Genomic DNA, 20,959 nt, shown 5'->3' with positions numbered 1-20,959 from the left:
TCAAATAAGCAGGGGTAAGGATCTTGCCCACCTAGGAACATCCTCCCTTATACGTCACCTGAATAACCTTCATAGTTCAGTGGTTAGTTCAGGAACTGGGGCTAGGCCCCTCATCGGTACAGGGACACCTAAATCCCGTGGTCCAGTTGGATACACACCAGCAACACCCTCCTCGTCAACTTCCTCCACAATCTCCATCAGATTCAGTCCTGCAGCCCAAGTCAGCAGCCAGACTGAGTCCTCCTCAATACGGGATTCATCCGAGGAATCCTGCAGCGGTACGCCTACTACTGCCACTGCTGCTGTTGCTGCTGTTAGTCGGTCATCTTCCCAGAGGGGAAGTCGTAAGACCGCTAAGTCTTTCACAAAACAATTGACCGTCCAACAGTCGTTTGCCATGACCACCAAATACGATAGTAGTCACCCTATTGCAAAGCGTATAACTGCGGCTGTAACTGCAATGTTGGTGTTAGACGTGCGCCCGGTGTCCGCCATCAGTGGAGTGGGATTTAGAGGGTTGATGGAGGTATTGTGTCCCCGGTACCAAATCCCCTCGAGATTCCACTTCACTAGGCAGGCGATACCAAAAATGTACAGAGAAGTACGATCAAGTGTCCTCAGTGCTCTTAAAAATGCGGTTGTACCCACTGTCCACTTAACCACGGACATGTGGACAAGTGGTTCTGGGCAAACGAAGGACTATATGACTGTGACAGCCCACTGGGTAGATGCATCCCCTTCCGCAGCAACAGCAACAGCTGCATCAGTAGCAGCATCTACAAAATGGCTGCTCATGCAAAGGCAGGCAACATTGTGCATTACAGGCTTTAATAAGAGGCACAACGCTGACAACATATTAGAGAAAATGAGGGAAATTATCTCCCAGTGGCTTACCCCACTTAGACTCTCATGGGGATTTGTGGTGTCAGACAATGCCAGTAACATTGTGCGGGCATTAAATATGGGCAATTTCCAGCACGTCCCATGTTTTGCCCACACCATTAATTTGGTGGTGCAGCATTACCTCAAGAGTGACAGGGGTGTGCAGGAGATGCTTGCGGTGGCGCGCAAAATTGCTGGACACTTTCGGCATTCAGCCAGTGCCTACCGCAGACTAGAGGCACATCAAAAAAGCATGAACCTGCCCTGCCATCACCTCAAACAAGAGGTTGTGACGCGCTGGAACTCCACCCTCTATATGCTGCAGAGGATGGAGGAGCAGCAAAAGGCCATTCAGGCCTACACAGCCACCTACGACATAGGCAAAGGAGTGGGGATGCGCCTCAGTCAAGCGCAGTGGAGACTGATTTCCGTGTTGTGCAAGGTTCTGCAGCCATTTGAACTTGCCACACGAGAAGTCAGTTCCGACACTGCCAGCTTGAGTCAGGTCATTCCCCTGATCAGGCTGTTGCAGAAGCAGCTGGAGAAAGTGAGGGAGGAGCTGGTAAGCCATTGCGATTACACCAAGCATGTAGCTCTTGTGGATGTAGCCCTTCGTACGCTTTGCCAGGATCCGAGGGTGGTCACTCTTTTAAAGTCAGAGGAATACATTCTGGCCACCGTGCTCGATCCTCGGTTTAAAGCGTATGTTGTGTCTCTGTTTCCGGCGGACACAAGTCTACAGCGGTGCAAAGACCTGCTGGTCAGGAGATTGTCCTCTGAAGAGGACCGTGACATGCCAACAGCTCCACCCTCATTTTCTTCCACATCTATGGCTGCGAGGAAAAAGCTCAGTTTTCCCAAAAGAGGCACTGGCGGGGATGCTGATAACATCTGGTCCGGACTGAAGGACCTGCCAACCATTGCAGACATGTCTACTCTCGCTGCATTGGATGCTGTCACAATAGAAAAAATTGTGGATGATTACTTTGCTGACACCATCCAAGTAGACATGTCAGACAGTCCATATTGTTACTGGCAGGAAAAAAAGGCAGTTTGGAAGCCCCTGTACAAACTGGCTCTATTTTACCTGAGTTGTCCCCCCTCCAGTGTGTACTCGGAAAGAGTTTTTAGTGCAGCGGGGAACCTGGTCAGTGAGCGGCGAAGGAGGTTGCTTCCTCACAACGTTGAAAAAATGATGTTTATAAAAATGAATAATCAATTCCTCAATGAAGTACAGCACTGCCCTCCAGATACTACAGAGGGACCTGTGGTTGTGGAGTCCAGCGGGGACGAATTGATAATGTGTGATGAGGAGGAAGTACACACTGTAGGGGGAGAGGAATCAGAGGTTGAGGATGAGGACGACATCTTGCCTCAGTAGAGCCTGTTTAGTCTGTACAGGGAGAGATGAATAGCTTTTTTGGTGTGGGGGCCCAAACAAACCAATCATTTCAGCCAAAGTTGTTTGGTAGGCCCTGTCGCTGAAATGATTGGTTTGTTAAAGTGTGCATGTCCTATTTCAACAACATAAGGGTGGGTGTGAGGGCCCAAGGACAATTCCATCTTGGAACTTTTTTTTTTTGCATTATATGACCAAGCAACAGTCGTTTGCCATGTTCAAAAAGTAAAACCAAATGTAAAAAAATTCAAGAAATTAAACCAAAAGTAAAATGCCGTGTCATAATTTAAAACAAGAGGTATTGACGTGCTCTAAAACTACTGTATTGTTGTTTATATTTTATAAACACTACACTTGAAAGCTTGAGTCTTTCAATAGAAAAGTAACTGTCCATTGCACGAATATTTGCAACAGGGACAATTTTAGGGTTAAGAAAGTCAACTAATAATAACACTTCGACGCTGTGTGTCTTTATAAACACTACACTTGGAAGTTGGAGGAGGTATTGTGGCCCCGGCACCAAATTTACTACCGGGGCCACTCCACTGTGCAGTCCATATTTAGGTGTATCAGATATTAAACAACGGTGACAGTTGATGCCCAATTTTTTAATTATATTGTGGCCTCGGTACCAAATTGTGTACCGGGGCCACCCCACTACGCAGTCCAGATACTTGTTTGGTGGAATTCAGACCAGTTGAGGGTTTTATTATTATATTGTGTGGACCACTCTATCTATACCACACTACAACTCTATACCACTCTATTTCCTACTTTAATTCTATTTCATACTTTAATTCTATTTCCTACTTTAATTCTATTACTAATTAATTACCATAAAGAGGAACAAAATAAACCAATTTTACCAAAAGTATAATATGACTTAGACTTACAAACACTACACTTTAAAGATCGTGCCTTTAAATGAAAAAGTCAGTCTTCATTGCACGACTATGTGCAACAGGGACATTTTTTTGGGTTTACAAAGTCAAACAATAACACTTCGACCCTGTCTGTCTGGGGTCTCTCAATGACGAATTGTCTGTACCATGTTTGGAGGAGGTATTGTGGCCCCGGTATCAAATTGGGTACCGGGGCCACCCCACTATGCAGTCCAGATACTTGTTTGGTGGAATTCAGACACGTGGAGGGTTTTTTAATTATATTGTGGGCTCGGTACCAAATTGTGTACCGGGGCCACCACACTACGCAGTCAAGATACTTGTTTGGTGGAATTCAGACCAGTTGAGGGTTTTATTATTATATTGTGTGGACCACTCTATCTATACCACACTACAACTCTATACCACTCTATTTCCTACTTTAATTCTATTTCATACTTTAATTCTATTTCCTACTTTAATTCTATTACTAATTAATTACCATAAAGAGGAACAAAATAAACCAATTTTACCAAAAGTATAATATGACTTAGACTTACAAACACTACACTTTAAAGATCGTGCCTTTAAATGAAAAAGTCAGTCTTCATTGCACGACTATGTGCAACAGGGACATTTTTTTGGGTTTACAAAGTCAAACAATAACACTTCGACCCTGTCTGTCTGGGGTCTCTCAATGACGAATTGTCTGTACCATGTTTGGAGGAGGTATTGTGGCCCCGGTATCAAATTGGGTACCGGGGCCACCCCACTATGCAGTCCAGATACTTGTTTGGTAGAATTCAGACACGTGGAGGGTTTTTTAATTATATTGTGGCCTCGGTACCAAATTGTGTACCGGGGCCACCACACTACGCAGTCAAGATAGATAGATGCGTATTGCGTATCATAGATAAAGTACATTCAGTGGTGTGGGGCAAATTGAAAAATATTCAAAATGCACTGACATTATCAAAAACAAGAGGTTGTCACACGCTAAAACTCCAACATGTATATGATGGAGAGGATGGAGGAGCAGCCGTATGTGTAGTGTAATGCAGATCTGTTGAAGGTTTTTTATATATTTTATTGTGGTGCCCAGTGCCCACTCCTCTACGCAGTCCAGGTACAATTATTGGTGCGAATCATAAAAGTTCAGGGTTTTTAAGATATTGTGGTGACCCACTCCTCTACGCAGTCCAGGTACAATTATTGGTGCGAATCATAAAAGTTCAGGGTTTTTAATATATTGTGGTGACCCACTCCTCTACGCAGTCCAGGTACAATTATTGGTGCGAATCATAAAAGTTCAGGGTTTTTAAGATATTGTGGTGACCCACTCCTCTACGCAGTCCAGGTACAATTATTGGTGCGAATCATAAAAGTTCAGGGTTTTTAAGATATTGTGGTGACCCACTCCTCTACGCAGTCCAGGTACAATTATTGGTGCGAATCATAAAAGTTCAGGGTTTTTAAGATATTGTGGTGACCCACTCCTCTACGCAGTCCAGGTACAATTATTGGTGCGAATCATAAAAGTTCAGGGTTTTTAAGATATTGTGGTGACCCACTCCTCTACGCAGTCCAGGTACAATTATTGGTGCGAATCATAAAAGTTCAGGGTTTTTAAGATATTGTGGTGACCCACTCCTCTACGCAGTCCAGGTACAATTATTGGTGCGAATCATACAAGTTCAGGGTTTTTAATATATTGTGGTGACCCACTCCTCTACGCAGTCCAGGTACATTTATTGGTGCGATTCATAAAAGTTCAGTGTTTTTAATATATATTGTGGTGACCCACTCCTCTACGCAGTCCAGGTACATTTATTGGTGCGAATCATACAAGTTGATGGTTTTCTTATTATATATATTGTGGTGACCCACTCCTCTACGCAGTCCAGGTACATTTATTGGTGCGAATCATAAAAGTTCAGGGTTTTTAAGATATTGTGGTGACCCACTCCTCTACGCAGTCCAGGTACAATTATTGGTGCGAATCATAAAAGTTCAGGGTTTTTAATATATTGTGGTGACCCACTCCTCTACGCAGTCCAGGTACAATTATTGGTGCGAATCATAAAAGTTCAGGGTTTTTAAGATATTGTGGTGACCCACTCCTCTACGCAGTCCAGGTACAATTATTGGTGCGAATCATAAAAGTTCAGGGTTTTTAATATATATTGTGGTGACCCACTCCTCTACGCAGTCCAGGTACAATTATTGGTGCGAATCATAAAAGTTCAGGGTTTATAATATATTGTGGTGACCCACTCCTCTACGCAGTCCAGAAAGATACCTTGTTGCAACGTTTTGGACTAATAACTATATTGTGAGGTGTTCAGAATACACTGTAAATTAGTGGAAATGCTTGTTATTGAATGTTATTGAGGTTAATAATAGCCTAGGAGTGAAAATAAGCCCAAAAACTTGATTTTTAAACTTTTTATGTTTTTTTCAAAAAAAATCCGAATCCAATACCTTAAATCCGAACCGAGACCTTTCGTCAAGTGTTTTGCGAGACAAATCCGAACCTCAAAAATAACGAAAATCCGGATCCAAAACACAAAACACGAGACCTCAAAAGTCGCCGGTGCACATCCCTACTAAGAACTCTTTATATTAATTTTTACCCATATTTCATCTAAATATATATGGAAAATTATATAGATTTACAGATGAATCTGCTATCCCTATTTGACTTCTAAATGTGCATAAGCCATATTAAACACATGGACTATACCTCAATAACTGATGGCGCCAAAAAATGTGCGTTCAATTCTGACTGGAATCACATGCTTTGTTTCGGGCGCATTTAGCTATTGGGCCAATGTGAAAACAATAGATTCTCACTGGTAGTATAGCAAATAGAAGTCTATAGTCTGTCACCCTATGGCAGGCTTGGCTAACCTGTGGCACTCCAGGTGTTGTGAAACTACAAGTCCCAGCATACCCTTCCTGCAATAAGCTGCTATATATTGGCAAAGCATGCTGGAGTGCCACAGGTTAGCCAAGCCTGTCCTATGGTATTACAAAATAATAAAGTATATTAAAGACGAAATCCTAATTACATATTAAATCTTAACTGGGTTGCTCCTTCTCTTTCGAACAGAACATTGACACTTCATTTTCCCTTGGTTGCCCCATTTCTGTAAAAAGTTGTCCCAACTTATTTGGCTGGTTAAAAAGTGATAACCAACTTAATACGTCTGACAGGCAGGGGTTTGAGCCGCTAAACCAATAGGAAGCCATCTGTCGTCTTATTGGTTTGTGCGGTCACACCCCTATAGGTTGCTCAAGTAACACTGACCTTCCTTGCGCTGTACAATAGCAACCCCTGGTCTCTGTATGCAGTTCCAAGGGCTCCACTAAGGGTTTATAGAGGGGTACTACTACTCATATCTTGTCATAGCCTCCTTCCTTACAATGCAGGTGCCAAACTAAACATCATTGATAGGGTAGAGTTTGCATTTGACTGAAAGCATATTTTAAAACAAAATCTATTTGTTTTTTTAATACATATAATATAACTATGCATTTTAGCACATATAAACACATTTGGGAGGATGAAAAATCTACTTTGAATACAAAGAAATCAAAATCCATCTTGCCAAGCCCATCAGACATTATAAAGCACTGGCTGCAACTGATGCAAATATATTAAGTTGTGAATAATTAAATTTCAGGGATCCACTTTCAAAATGCACATCGGTCTGAGTTGTAGTCTTGCAAATCCCAGAGGGGGGAATTTGTTCCCAGGATAGATGGGGAGAGAGTGGGGTTCCTGAGATTGTTACGCCAATCATGGCTGAATGGGCTTCCTAGCTCAAGTTAGGTTAAACAGTAAGTCACATGGTCCTGTATAATGTGCGATAGAACAGCAGCTGTTATTAATAAAATACAATTTATGTAGACAAATAAAGGGTATGTTTGAAATCTCAGCTATTAACCTTTTGAGATGATCTAGATTTAAATTGTGCTTTATCTATTATTTCTTTTAAAATATACAATTTCTGATCTTTTAAATAGGTTTCTGATTTTCAGACAACTGATCTCCTGAAATCATTTATGGTTGGTCAAACAGATAGTTGTCAATATTATTTTTTGTACATGTTTGATTATTTTTATTTAAATTCTATAGGAAATTCAAAATCCCATCTGAAATGTACTCAGAGTTCCCAAAAATCTCTGCCCTCATGGGATAGCAGTACTCCACCTTATCGCCCTCAGAGTGCCAAGAGCAATGGAAGCAATTCAGGTATCATCATCATCATCATCACCATTTATTTATATAGTGCCACTATTTTATCTATGCACATCTATCTATGCTGTAGTTAGGAATATATGTAGGAACTTGGAGTTGATGGGACAGCTATTAAGAGACATGTCATAGAATAGTCATTAATGCTTTGTAACAAATGTAAATGTGTTAGAATTATGTGCTGGGTATGAGAGACCAATATTCATCCAATTTCAAATGGAAATTATAGCCAAATAACTTTTGGTAGAGTGACATCTTGTGAAATTCAGACTCTCAAAATGATATCTGCCCTTGATATAATTGAATGAGCTATTCTTAATCTAAACTAAAACATTGACGTTTAATTTTTTCAAAATTTGTTTTTATTAAAGTAGCATGCAATATTACAATTATAATAAAAGAGCAGACATCAGACACACAAAACCAGAACTTCAGTTATAGCAAGAAATAAACTAAAATGCAACCAATGAAGTATCGAGGAAACTGATTGTACTTTAGAATTCCCCAACACCATCTCGGCACAGATTATTATTATTATTATTATTATCATTTATTTGTTAGGTGCCACAAGGTTTCCGCAGCGCCGCACATAGTACAAACAGTAGACTATACAGGGTATAACAGTACAGAACAATAAACAAAAAGTACCAATACTTCAGAAACTCCAGGCAGGCAGATGCAATAGACACGGAGCAGAAGAACGGGTAAGGAGACAGGAGGGAAGAGGGCCCTGCTCATTCGAGGTTACATCCTAAGGGAGGGTTGACAGACCAGGCAAGAGGAGCCGGTTGAGGCAATGGGAGAGAGGGGAGAATGAGCGTAGGAGATAGGGGTTAAGTGGACGGGTGGTAGGCTTTGAGAAAGAGGTGAGTTTTGAGTGCACGTTTGAAGGAGCACAGAGTGGGAGAGAGGCGGATGGAGCGAGGGAGTTCATTCCAGTGAAGGGGGCCTGCACGGGAAAAGTCCTGGATTCTGGAATGGGAAGAGGTGATCAGAGTGGAGGAGAGGCGACGGTCATTGGCCGAGCGCAGGGAGCGGGCGGGAGTGTGAATGGAGAGGAGGTTGGAGATATACGGGGCAGTAGAGTGGGAGAGTGTAAGTGGTGGTGAGGAGTTTGAAAAGAATTCTGTAGGGGAAGGGCAGCCAGTGAAGGGCAAGGCAGAGAGGGGAGGCAGAGGAGGAGCGGCGTGAGAGGTAGATGAGTCTTGCGGCCGCGTTGAGTATAGAACAGAGGGGGGAGAGACGGGAGTGGGGGAGGTCGGTGAGGAGGAGGTTGCAGTAATCCAGGCGGGAGATGATGAGTGCGTGTATGATAGTTTTGGTGGCCTCCTGAAGAGAAAGGGACGGATGCGGACGATGTTGCATAGTTGGAAGCGACAGGCTTGGGCAAGGGAATGAATGTGGAGGGCAAAAGAGAGAGAGAGGAGTCAAGGGTGACACCCAAGCAGCGGAGTTGGGTGACAGAGGAGATGGTAGTGTTGTTAACGACAATGGAGAGGTCATGGTGGGATGGGTGGTTGGGAGGAGGAAAGACAATGAGTTCAGTTTTGGAAATGTTGATTTTGAGAAAGCGCTCCGACATCCAGGAGGAGATGGCGGAGAGGCAGTCAGATACCTGAGCGAGGAGGTTGGGGGAAAGATCAGGTGAAGAGATATAGAGTTGAAGGTCGTCAGCATAAAGGTGATACTGAAGGCCAAAGGAGGAGATGAGAGCACCAAGGGAGGAAGTATAGAGGGAAAAGAGTAGAGGGCCAAGAACGGAGCCCTGCGGGACTCCTACTGCGAGAGGGTAGGGGGAGGAGGAAGAACCAGACGTGGATACAGAGAAGGAGCGGTTAGCGAGGTAAGAGGTGAACCAGGCATGGACAGAACAAGAGAGGCCGAGAGAGAGAAGAGTTTGCAGCAGGAGGTGGTGGTCCACGGTGTCGAAGGCTGCGGAGAGGTCAAGGAGGATGAGTAGGGAAGAGTGACCCTTGGATTTAGCCGATAGGAGATCATTAGTAACCTTGGCCAGGGCCGTTTCGGTAGAGTGGAGGGGGCGGTAGCCGGATTGGAGAGGGTCAAGGAGGGAATTGTCCGAGAGGTGCCTGGTTAGGCGGCTACAGACAATCCGCTCAAGTAATTTAGAGGCATAGGGGAGAAGAGAGATAGGGCGATAATTGGCAAGAGATGTGGGGTCGAGATTAGGTTTCTTGAGGATAGGAGAGATGAGAGCGTGTTTAAATGAGAAGGGTACTACCCCAGAGGAGAGTGATAGGTTGAAAAGGTGTGCGAGGTAGGAGCAGGCAGTGGGAGAAAGAGAGCGAAGGAGGTGAGAGGGGATGGGATCGAGAGGGCAGGTAGAGGGTGGAAAGGACTGAATGAGAGAGTGAACTTCTTCACCTGTTGTAGGGCAGAAGGAGCACCAGAGTTGGGTGTTAATGGGAGGTGAAGCAAAGAGGGAGGCGGGAGAAGGGGAAGAGCAGATATTCAGTACACAGATGCAGTGTGACCAACTGAAGTTTAATTTAATGCTTTTTGGCAAATGTAAAAAGTGGAGAAATAAACATTTTCTCATGAATGTCAGCCAGGATGTTACAGGCAATGGGGGCCACTAAAGAAACATTATATAACGAGCACCCCGGGGGGGGGCCTGTTTAAATACAAATCAGATAGCAATTTCCCTTCAAAAGATGATATTTGTGTTAAGTAATCTCCCAAACAAAATACCAAACCACTATACCACCTTAAGCTAGATTTACTAAACTGTGGGTTTGAAAAGGTGGAGATGTTGCCTATGGCAACCAATCAGATTCTAGCTGTCATTTTGTAGAATGTACTAAATAAATGACAACTAGAATCTGATTGGTTGTAATAGGCAACATCTCCACATTTTCAATCCCGCAGTTTATAAAATATATACCTTTGTGTCATTGTTCCACAAACCTCTATTACACCATGAGAAGAGGCGCATTCTCCTACCAGAACACCACATGCCCAGTCTACAAACTATCTTCCCTTTGACTTACCCCCATATTGCCCCTATCATGTTCACTTCCACATCTCCTTTCTGTTGAGGAATCCAGTAGCCAAATAAAACATATAAGCATATGGTAATATTTTATCTTCTATGTCTAAAAGTGCCTATAAACACATAAAAAGTATACTGAAAAAAATAAACACTATCATGTTTGCATTATGAAATTATATATTTTGTATTTACAATAATAAATGTTGTGCTGTATTGAGTACCTATGGTAAAATATATTCTCAACTTGGATGTATTTTAATGTCCCACATTTTATATATTTTTCTTTTGGAAATATCTTAGTTTTGTCACAGACATCCCAGGAGCGCCCTGATTCTGCCTCTCTTGGCTATCTGCACTCACAGTCTGATAACCCCCGACGGAGTCGGGTGAGTATAGAAATCAGGATGGATACGACTGTCAACTAGCAGTGTGTGGAGAAGATGGTGATGTGAAATGCACTGCACTTGCAGACCATTATTTATCTTAGATCAGATTTTATAGCCCATACATCTAAAGAAGGTTTGCTCTGTTGGGTGGTGGTGGCACAAGAAATTGACTGCAATAGACTTTAACTGGGAGTACTTTGCATGGAATGTGAGACAATTTGTACAATTTTTATATATTTTGTTTGAATTTTTACTTTTGTTAAACAGATAACAGATGTAATAACTAACAGAACAATTAGGAAGTAGAGAATACTTAACATATCCGAATTATGACGTATACCATGCCCAAAATGCTCCTTTTGAGATGCGTCTCTTTACCTTTGCTTATGGGGCTGCTTCCACATTAAAACATTCTGGATTCAGGTCAAACACTATACAGTTACACATCTTATTAGTCATGTCCCTCTTTCATTACTAATCAGTGGCAGACAAAATTGGCAGCCCACCAATGTTAACACTTTTTAGAGAAAAATAGTTTTTTTTATATATTTGATGAACTGGCTGGAACCATCCCTCTTTATAGAAGTCAGGGTACAATCCATTTTTGAATTTTGAGAAGGTTTCATTCAACTGACTGGTATGACACCAGACTCATTTTGGAAGACCCACCCATTCCAACATGAGTTTTAATGTAATAAACTCTTATTATTACACATTACTACCCTACAATTTCCCCCTGATTTTACCAACTCTATGCTTTGATAAAACAAATACGTTTCCTAATATTGTTAATTATCTAATTCATATGGATGAAATTGTACACACCAATACAGACTGTTATTTTGTGGTTTGAAATAATCCCCCTATTCCTTCTTTATTATTGTACCCTCATATTAAATTAGCTCAATAAAAACATGTTAAAAAAGAAAAAATAAGCTGTGTTATTTGTTACATGAGTTTAGAGTTATCACATTTTAGATCATTATATTCTGATATGTAGAGATTGGATTGAAAAAGTGTCCTCCTCTTTATATGACTGTTTATACACTCACACACCAAGAATCTTTCGTCCAGAAACCCATTCTCAGTGAGTTCTACAAACTGGGAAGGGTAGGGAGTTTGAATTTGTGCTATGTAGTATTACATGGACACAATCACCAAGTGTCTCCTCCTACAGTCACTGTGAGGAGAAGTACTATTTAGGAGTGGGACAGCCCTAGAGGTGGAACTACCATTGGTGCGGCAGGTGCAGTGCATCGGGGCCCATGAAGATAATGGGGCCTGCTGCATGGCAGATGCAGAAGGTCTGGGGCCCCGGTGACCTTCTCCACCCCCTCCCTGCACAGGGACCCACAGTTCGCTAGTTCATACACTGGATACAATTTTCGGTATCCATTCGCATACTGACAAATTATGTTGACACAATATACTTTTTGGTTTCTACTATGGATAAGATTTTTTTTTATAATTCTTTATTTTGGTTTGCCAATCCTATAACAAGAACATATGATAGAATATCCGAATTGTAAATAGAAAACCATAAAAGTAAGAAAAAATGGACGAAGTCTAACATGAAATCTTTCAAAATGACTAAACAAAAAAAGTAGCAGAGAAAATATGACCAGATTTTTTAATGATTAGAAAAACATGTAGTTAAGGTTAAAGGGAGTGGGCAGGGAGGAGGGAGGGGTAAAGGTACAGGACTAATGGAAGGAGGAGGTCATTGACCTTGACATCTTACCCCTATATAACTAGATGGTAGTCACTAAGTGTTGGGAATAATGCTAAGGGAGGACCACACAGTTAAAGGGAATTATTGCGCATGAGTCAATGTGGGGGCATCAAGAGGCACAGGAGGGTGGTTGGAAACTGCTCTCAGCGCACACTCAGTTAGCCCATACCTAATTAAACACATAGGGGCATATTCAATTACGATCCGATCCGCGGTAAAGCGCGTTACCGCGGAAAATGCGCAGTACGGCCGTTAATACGGTACCGCATTAACGCGGATTTTCGTACGCACCCCTACGGGCTGCGAACGAAAATCCACGTTAATGCGGTACCGCGGATTAGGTTCGCGGCCGTTCCGGCGCAATCCCGCGGATCGGGATCGTAATTGAATATGCCCCATAAAGTTATTTTTCCTCCAATGCCGCTATATGCCAAATTTATTTCTTAAGCTCCGAAAAGGACAATGGGAGCGAGCTTTTGCTTTTGGTTTTGCAAACTTTTAACGGTAATATTATTTTTATGGGCTCTTGCTGTTCTCCGGCTTGATGTCAAGATTCTATCTGTCTTGTAATCGGTTTGTCTTAGACATTTGAGGTGCTTGGCTGCTTGTTTAGAGTTTGTCCTTAGTTGTATTGAGGTCAGCAGGAGTGGCTAGGCCAGGCGTAAGCTTATGTTCGTATTCTAAATTCTTTAGTTTGATGGACAATTGATTGATATTGGAAAGGTATTTTAATGTCTCCATTAATTTGGTGGTGGGAGTTCTTTACGCTTTTTATTGACAAGGTCTTAGGTATCCAGTCTAGTGAGGAAGGTAATAGGTGTTGGTTATACCTTTTGATGTTAATACAGGTGTTCAGTGGTGTTAATGTGGATGTTAAGCCACAACGCTTTTGTAACTTAAACAGGTTTCTGTTTATTAAAGTTAATAACAACAGATGAATAAATACAGCTACTCTCAGATGGTAACTTGTAGTACAGCAGTAGTTCAACAGCAGTAACAGTTTGAACTTATAAACTTGTATATACAGTATACAGATGCAGGCAGGTTGGTAATGCACTTGGTGGTTCTCTGTCTGCACGTCCGTTCAGGACTCACTTGTGGGCATGCAGACTCCTACCTTTTATATATATATATATATATATATATATATATATATATATATAAGTAGTGGGGAGCCTCCGGTCACCTTCTATGTGTGTTTGGGGAACTTATATATATACACACAGAGTGCAGCTAGCAGTACTGCACCCGTTATTTTTACTGGTCAGACAGGAAGTGCCCCCCACTTCCTGTTTTCTGATTAGACCACTGGGGATCGTGCTGCGGTTGCCACAGCAACACAGCAGGGGATGACGGAGTGAAAGCGCTCTTATACACTAACAATAGGTTGTTGACTATAGTGATATTATTATAAGTTGTTATGAGGTAATAGAAATCATACTGATGGAAGGGGGGCATGTGAGAAAAAGTGATTTTACAGAGCTATGGATAGAATATGAATTATCCCATACGAGGCACGACTAAGCAAAAAACACCAACTCCCCCCCCAAAAAAAACCAAACAGAACAAAGACAAAAAAAAGAGTGTGTCCTACACAGGCTATTGACTACCTGAAGTAAAGTGGTTTAGCTTGGGGACATGTATAGCAGTCCACTGTGTCCTGTAATAAATGTTATGTTTGCATACAATAATGGTGCTTTTGTTATCTGCTTTTCCTGTGTCATATCCCCAACCATGATTCTGTGGCGTGCAATCCTGTTAGGAAAATCACCCTAAGCCTGTAAACAAGTATAAATAAATGTTTTACACAATCACTTATCACCACACTGCCTTATTCATTGAGAATTGTCAGTGCAGACAGGAGGAGTATATATTGCTGGTTTTGTATTGCTGACTAATTGATTTTATATGACTCATTCAGATTTACGAAAAAATTATATTATTTCAGTGGACACCCAGAATAATGAGACTAAGGTAGACTAACCTTCCAGACACTGACAAAACTGTGCCTCCCATAACTGACTGCTTCCACGTACGTGTAGCCACATAATGACGCAACGTCACCCATTTAATAGCAAAAAAGCAGGTCTTGTGGGGTGTTCCCAGTATACAGTAGAAAGTACCTACCAAAAGTGGTCCAAGGAAGGACAACTGGTGAACCGGGGACAGGGTCATGACCGTCCAAGGCACTTTGATGCGCAAGGGGAGCGAAGAGCTACTGTTGCACAAATTGCTGAAAAAGTTAATGCTGGCTATGATAGAAAGGTGTCAGAACATACAGTGTATTGCAGCTTGCTGGGTATAGGGCTGCTTAGCCGCAGACCAGTCAGAGTGCCTATGTGTCAGGCGCCGTCCCGCACTCTTACCTGGTGCCGGAACGGACGCCTTCTCCATCACCGCTCACCCCGTTGCTAGGCAACGGGACGTCACTTCCGGCCCCACATCGCGTCTCGTTGTTAGGCAACGGAGACGCTAAGCTGCAGTTCCTGTTGGCGGTCAGATCAGCTGACCGCCGACCTCCACTCCACCAATGGCAAGGCTGGCACTACTACTTAAACCAGACTCTGGCATCACTAGGGTGCCAGAGTATCTAGTCTAATACCTTGTCTTTAGGCTCCCCTGTTATTACCTATATCTCCTGCCTGCATCTCCTGGATTTGACCTTTTTGCCTGCTTGACTACTCTTCGGATTCTCCTTGGTTCCTGTTTGATCACCTGGTACTGACCCTCGGCTTCCTGACGGTTCTTCTGCCTCATCCTTCTGTACTTCGTTGCCTGCACGGATTTGACCTCGGACTGTTCACTACGTTTGTTCATGTTACCTCGCTGGTAGCTACCTGGGAGAACCGCGACTGACACGTCTCAGCGGCTAAGCCCAAAACTCCTTGCGGGGTTCCCTGGTGAAGACCTGGGGAGTGGTTAGACTCCGCGCCTCCTTGTTTAGCAGTGCTAATACCAGCAGGTAAGGCCTTCCAACTACCTAGTTCGTGACACTATGCTGACACATGTACACTATCGAAAATGCCTACAATGGTCATATGAGCACTAGAACTGGACCATGAAGCAAAGGAAGAAGGTGGCCTGGTCTCATAACTCACAGATTCTTTTACATTATGTGGATGGCCGGGTGCATGTGGGTCGTTTACCTGGGGAAAAGATGGCACCAGGATGCACTATGGAAAGAAGACAAGCTGGCAGAGGCAGTGTGATATTCTGGGCAATGTTCTTCTGGGAAACCTGGAGTCCTGCAATTCATTTGTATGTTACTTTGACATGTACCACCTACCTAAACATTGTTGCAGACCAAGTACACCCCTTCATGGCAATGGTATTCCCTGATGGAAGTTGCCTCTTTCAGCAGGATAATGCACTCTGCCACACTGCAAAAATTGTTCAGGAATGGTTTGAGAAACATTATAAAGAGTTCAAGGTGTTGACTTGGCCTCCAAATTCCATAGTTCTCAATCCGATCGAGCATTTGTGGGATGTTCTGGAAAAACAAGTCTGATCATAGAGGCCAAACCTTGCAACTTACAGGACTTAAATAATCTTTTGGTAATGTCTTAGTGCCAGTAACACAGGACACCTTCAGAGGCTTTGTGGAATGCATGCCTGGATGGGTCAGATTTGTTTTGGTGGTATAAGGGGGATATACACAATATTAGGCAGGTGGTTTTTACGTTGTGGCTGATGGGTGCATATAGAAATATTTTTTCACAAGAGCAAGCTGTACAGACAGACTGTTTCTGCATGATTATGGCAACCTTGAGGTGGTATCAGGGTCATTTATCAAAGCAATAATGCTAGTGAAGCATCCAGCTGTACAGACGGCCTCCCCCTTTCTTCATATGTGGTTCTTGCTGCTTAGAAACCAGACAGTGTCTATGAAAGAGAGTAGATATCAGAGAGACCCCCAGCATATGAAAGAATGTGATGGAAGAGCATTTAAGCTGCAGGGAAACTTGATAATAATTTACAAACCAAACCCAGAAACAATCACTCTACATGGTAACAAATTGTTATCTCTATCCCCAGGAAAGCAGCATATGTCATTCATTGACCCTTCCATATTACTCAACATCATTTATATAGCACCACCAATTCTGCAGCACTGTGCAGGGAATGTTTGTCATGCACATCAGTCCCTGCCCCATTGGAACTTATAGTCTAAATTCCCTAACATGCACACACACAAAGACTAGGGTTAAATTTGTCAGCAGTTATTTAACCTACTAGTATATTTTTGGAGTGTGGGAGAAATACACAACACAGGGAGAACATCCAAAAAAGAAAAGGTAGGCGAGAGCAAGAGAGTCTGTGAAATGTTGTGATTCTAGTAGGACAATCCCAACCTATTGCTTTTATTACTTCTGGGAATGTAAGACAGGGGTCAAAATATAGAGATAGCTGTGTATTCTCCCACCAGGGCAGGAATGTGACCGGCTCACTCCCCTTTCATTCTTCAGTGTCATCAGGTCTGTGTGATGGAGGTTTGTAATTCAGTGTTGTGTAAGAATATACTGTAGATTCAGGAATTTTTCTCCTATCATATTCACCTGGCCCCCCTTCATCACTCTGTTCCATGCTGCCCCCCTTCATCACTCTGTTCCATGCTGCCCCCCTTCATCACTCTGTTCCATGCTGCCCCCCTTCATCACTCTGTTCCATGCTCCCCCCCTTCATCACTCTGTTCCATGCTGCCCCCCTTTCATCACTCTGTGCCATGCTGGCCTCCTCTCCTTCATCACTGTGCCATGCTGCCCCCCCTCTCCTTCATCACTGTGCCATGCTGCCCCCCCCCCTCTCCTTCATCACTGTGCCATGCTGCTCCTCCCCTCTCCTTCATCATTGTGCCATGCTGCCCCCCCTCTCCTACATCACTGTGCCAGGCTGCTCCCACCTCTCCTTCATCACTGTATCATGCTGCCCCCCCTCCCTTCACACTGTGCCATGCTGCCCCCCCTCTCCTTCATCACTGTGCCATGCTGCTCCCTCCCTCTCCTTCATCATTGTGCCATGCTGCCCCCCCTCTCCTTCATCACTGTGCCAGGCTGCTCCCCCCTCTCCTTCATCACTGTGTCATGCTGCCCCCCCTTCATCACACTGTGCCATGCTGCCCCCCTCTCCTTCATCACTGTGCCATGCTGCTCCCCCCTCTCCTTCATCACTGTGCCATGCTGCTCCCCCCTCTCCTTCATCACTGTGCCATGCTGCTCTTCCCCACCTCTCCTTCATCACTGTGCCATGCTGCTCCCTCCTCTCCTTCATCACTGTGCCATGCCGCTCTTCCCCACCTCTCCTTCATCACTGTGCCATGCTGCTCCCCCCTCTCCTTCATCACTGTGCCATTCTGCTCCCTCCCTCTCCTTCATCATTGTGCCATGCTGCCCCCCCTCTCCTTCATCACTGTGCCAGGCTGCTCCCCCCTCTCCTTCATCACTGTGTCATGATGCCCTCCCTTCATCAAACTGTGCCATGCTGCCCCCCCTCTCCTTTATCACTGTGCCATGCTGCTCTTCCCCACCTCTCCTTCATCACTGTGCCATGCTGCTCCCCCCTCTCCTTCATCACTGTGCCATGCTGCTCTTCCCCACCTCTCCTTCATCACTGTGCCATGCTGCTCCCCACCTCTCCTTCATCACTGTGCCATGCTGCCCCCCCTCTCCTTCATCACTGTGCCAGGCTACTCCCCCCTCTCCTTCATCACTGTGTCATGATGCCCTCCCTTCATCACACTGTGCCATGCTGCCCCCCCTTTCCTTCATCACTGTGCCATGCTGCTCTTCCCCACCTCTCCTTCATCACTGTGCCATGCTGCTCCCCCCTCTCCTTCATCACTGTGCCATGCTGCTCTTCCCCACCTCTCCTTCATCACTGTGCCATGCTGCTCCCCCCTCTCCTTCATCACTGTGCCATTCTGCTCCCTCCCTCTCCATCATTGTGCCATGCTGCCCCCCTCTCCTTCATCACTGTGCCAGGCTGCTCCCCCCTCTCCTTCATCACTGTGTCATGCTGCCCCCCCTTCATCACACTATGCCATGCTGCCCCCCCTCTCCTTCATCACTGTGCCATGCTGCTCCCCCCTCTCCTTCATCACTGTGCCATGCTGCTCTTCCCCACCTCTCCTTCATCATTCGGTGCCTTTTTCTCTCTCCCCCCCCCCCCTCCTCTCCTTCATCAATCGGTGCCTTTTTCTCCCCCCCATCCTTCATCACTCGGTGCCCACTCCCTTCTTCATAACTCTGCCCCTTTCTGTTTTTCTCCCTTTGCCTCCGTTTCTTTACTTACCTTAGTATTGGCTTGCTTCATCTCTTTTCTTTTCTTCTCTTCTGTCTTCTGTCTTGGTCCTCCCTGCGCCACTCCTCACTGAATGTCAGTGCAAACAAAGCAGAGAGAAAGGAGGAGGGATGCTAGCGCCGCAATCATGTGATGTGAGTATTTGTTTTGCTTTGGCTTTTATTTTTTAAATACCCTGCTCCCCCAACCAATGAAGGGGGAAGCATCCACCGCTAAAAAATAATAAAATAATAAAAAGGAAAAAAATATATAAAACAAGTTAAAAAAAAAGGAAGAAGAAATAAGGTCGTCAGTGAGGGCCCAGGCCAGAGACAGGTGTGCAGTGTTGTAGGGACCCACTATCTGGAGGAGGGAGCACTGTACCTTGTGAGACGTGATAGCATGTCACACTGTTGCTCCGCCCCCACTGATGGCATGAATGACACCTGTGACCCCCCCCTCGAGTAACCCACAGCGCCGACCCTCCCCCTACAAACCCCCCCCCGCTGTTACGAGCCTCGGTGGCCGTGGCTTGCTTCTGGTGCGTCCTGGTTGTCATAGTTACAGCCGGGACGTCACTTCTGCTTTTCCATCCCAGCCGTCACCTAGGCAACAGCTGGGACACTCTTAGTGAATGCGCCGCGCCACGACAAATAGGCAGTCAGGTGCGTGCGCAGATGGCCCAACTGTTTGCTCAGCCTCCTGGGGTAATGGGAGGAGTGCTGAGCTAATTAGTCAGGCAGCCCCTGATTGGGTAACCTCTGTATTTAAGGCAGGGAGAGCTTAGTCTCCCTGACGGTTATAGCTTCTGGACCCCTGGTGGCTGGCCTGCTTTGTGTTCCTGTGTACTCTGTTACTATTTGGATTCACCTTTTCATTGTGACCCTTGGCTTGTATACGGACTCTGCTTCTATGCTGATTGCCCTGACCCCTGGTCCTGTTTCCTGGATATCCCTGTTTGCCGCCAGTCCTGACCTTGTTGTCTGTCCCTGACTATTCTGTTTGCTATGGACCCCTGATCCTGGCCTGTCTGCTAACTAATCGCTTATATCTGGATTAGCTCCTCCTACCTACCTGTTGTGGTGCTGCTCATAAAATTGCACTACATTAGAGTTAAGTCTTGGAAACATCCAAGTACCTGTGAGCACGTCTAGCTCTATGGGAATGGTGTCTGCTATAGGTGAAGACCTCTACTGTCAGTTCTGCAAGTTTATGACAAAACGGACAGATTACTGAGAATAGTTCCACTTTAGGAGTGCAGGTATGACATACCGTTTCGTACCGCCACACTTCGAGCACTGTATATATATATATAAAGTATACACACTCTTACTGAGATTGCAAATATTTGTGATGTGAAGCCTGAAATCAAGATTAATTATGTCAGACTTTTCCTAACTTTAAGTGACCTTGCTGCCAGTGAACATAAAATAAATTTACAATTTTTAGAATAAAGAAGTGAAAATAAAAAACCTACAATGCCATGGTTGTATTAGTGTGCACATCCCTAACCTAATATTTTGTGGAAGCACCTGTTGCTTTTTTATACTGATGATTCTTTTTTGATAAATTTCTATCTATTTTGCACTCCAGGACTTTGCTATTTTATCCCACTTTTCCCTACAAAAAAGTAGGGATGTGCACCGGCCACTTTTGGTGTCTCGTGTTTTGTGTTTTGGATTCGGATTTCCTTGAGGTTTTGGGTTTGGATTTGTTTCGCAAAACACCTGACGAAAGGTTTTGGTTCGGATTTAAAGGTTTTGGATTCGGATTTATTTTGAAAAAAACATAAAAAGTGTTAAAATCAAGTTTTTTGGTTTATTTTCACTCCTACGCTATTATTAACCTCAATAACATTCAATAACAATCATTTCCACTAATTCCCAGTCTATTCTGAACACCTCACACCTCACAATATTGTTTTTAGTCCAAAACAGGCTCTACTGAGGCAAGATGTCGTCCTCATCCTCAACCTCTGATTCCTCTCCCCCTACAGTGTGTACTTCCTCCTCCTCACACATTATCAATTCGTCCCCGCTGGACTCCACAACCACAGGTCCCTCTGTACTATCTGGAGGGCAGTGCTGTACTTGATTGAGGAATTGATAAATTATTTTTATGAACATCATTTT

At 44.1% G+C, this 20,959-nt stretch overlaps 1 protein-coding gene across 1 annotated transcript in view; it reads left to right on the top strand.

Annotated features, from left to right (window-relative positions):
• Positions 1–11,284, top strand: part of LOC142095402 (uncharacterized) — a 61,430-nt gene extending 50,146 nt beyond the window's left edge. The window contains exons 17-18 of the mRNA XM_075178351.1: positions 7,304–7,420; positions 10,734–11,284. Coding sequence (XP_075034452.1) covers positions 7,304–7,420; positions 10,734–10,858 — 242 coding nt within the window. The 3' untranslated portion in view covers positions 10,859–11,284. The remainder of the gene's footprint in view (positions 1–7,303; positions 7,421–10,733) is intronic.
• Positions 11,285–20,959: the final 9,675 nt, after the last annotated feature.

The sequence above is a fragment of the Mixophyes fleayi genome, chromosome 6, assembly GCF_038048845.1.
Source record: "Mixophyes fleayi isolate aMixFle1 chromosome 6, aMixFle1.hap1, whole genome shotgun sequence".
In the NCBI taxonomy this organism is placed as follows: Eukaryota; Metazoa; Chordata; class Amphibia; order Anura; family Limnodynastidae; genus Mixophyes; species Mixophyes fleayi.
This window is presented reverse-complemented; position numbering and strand designations above follow the sequence as displayed.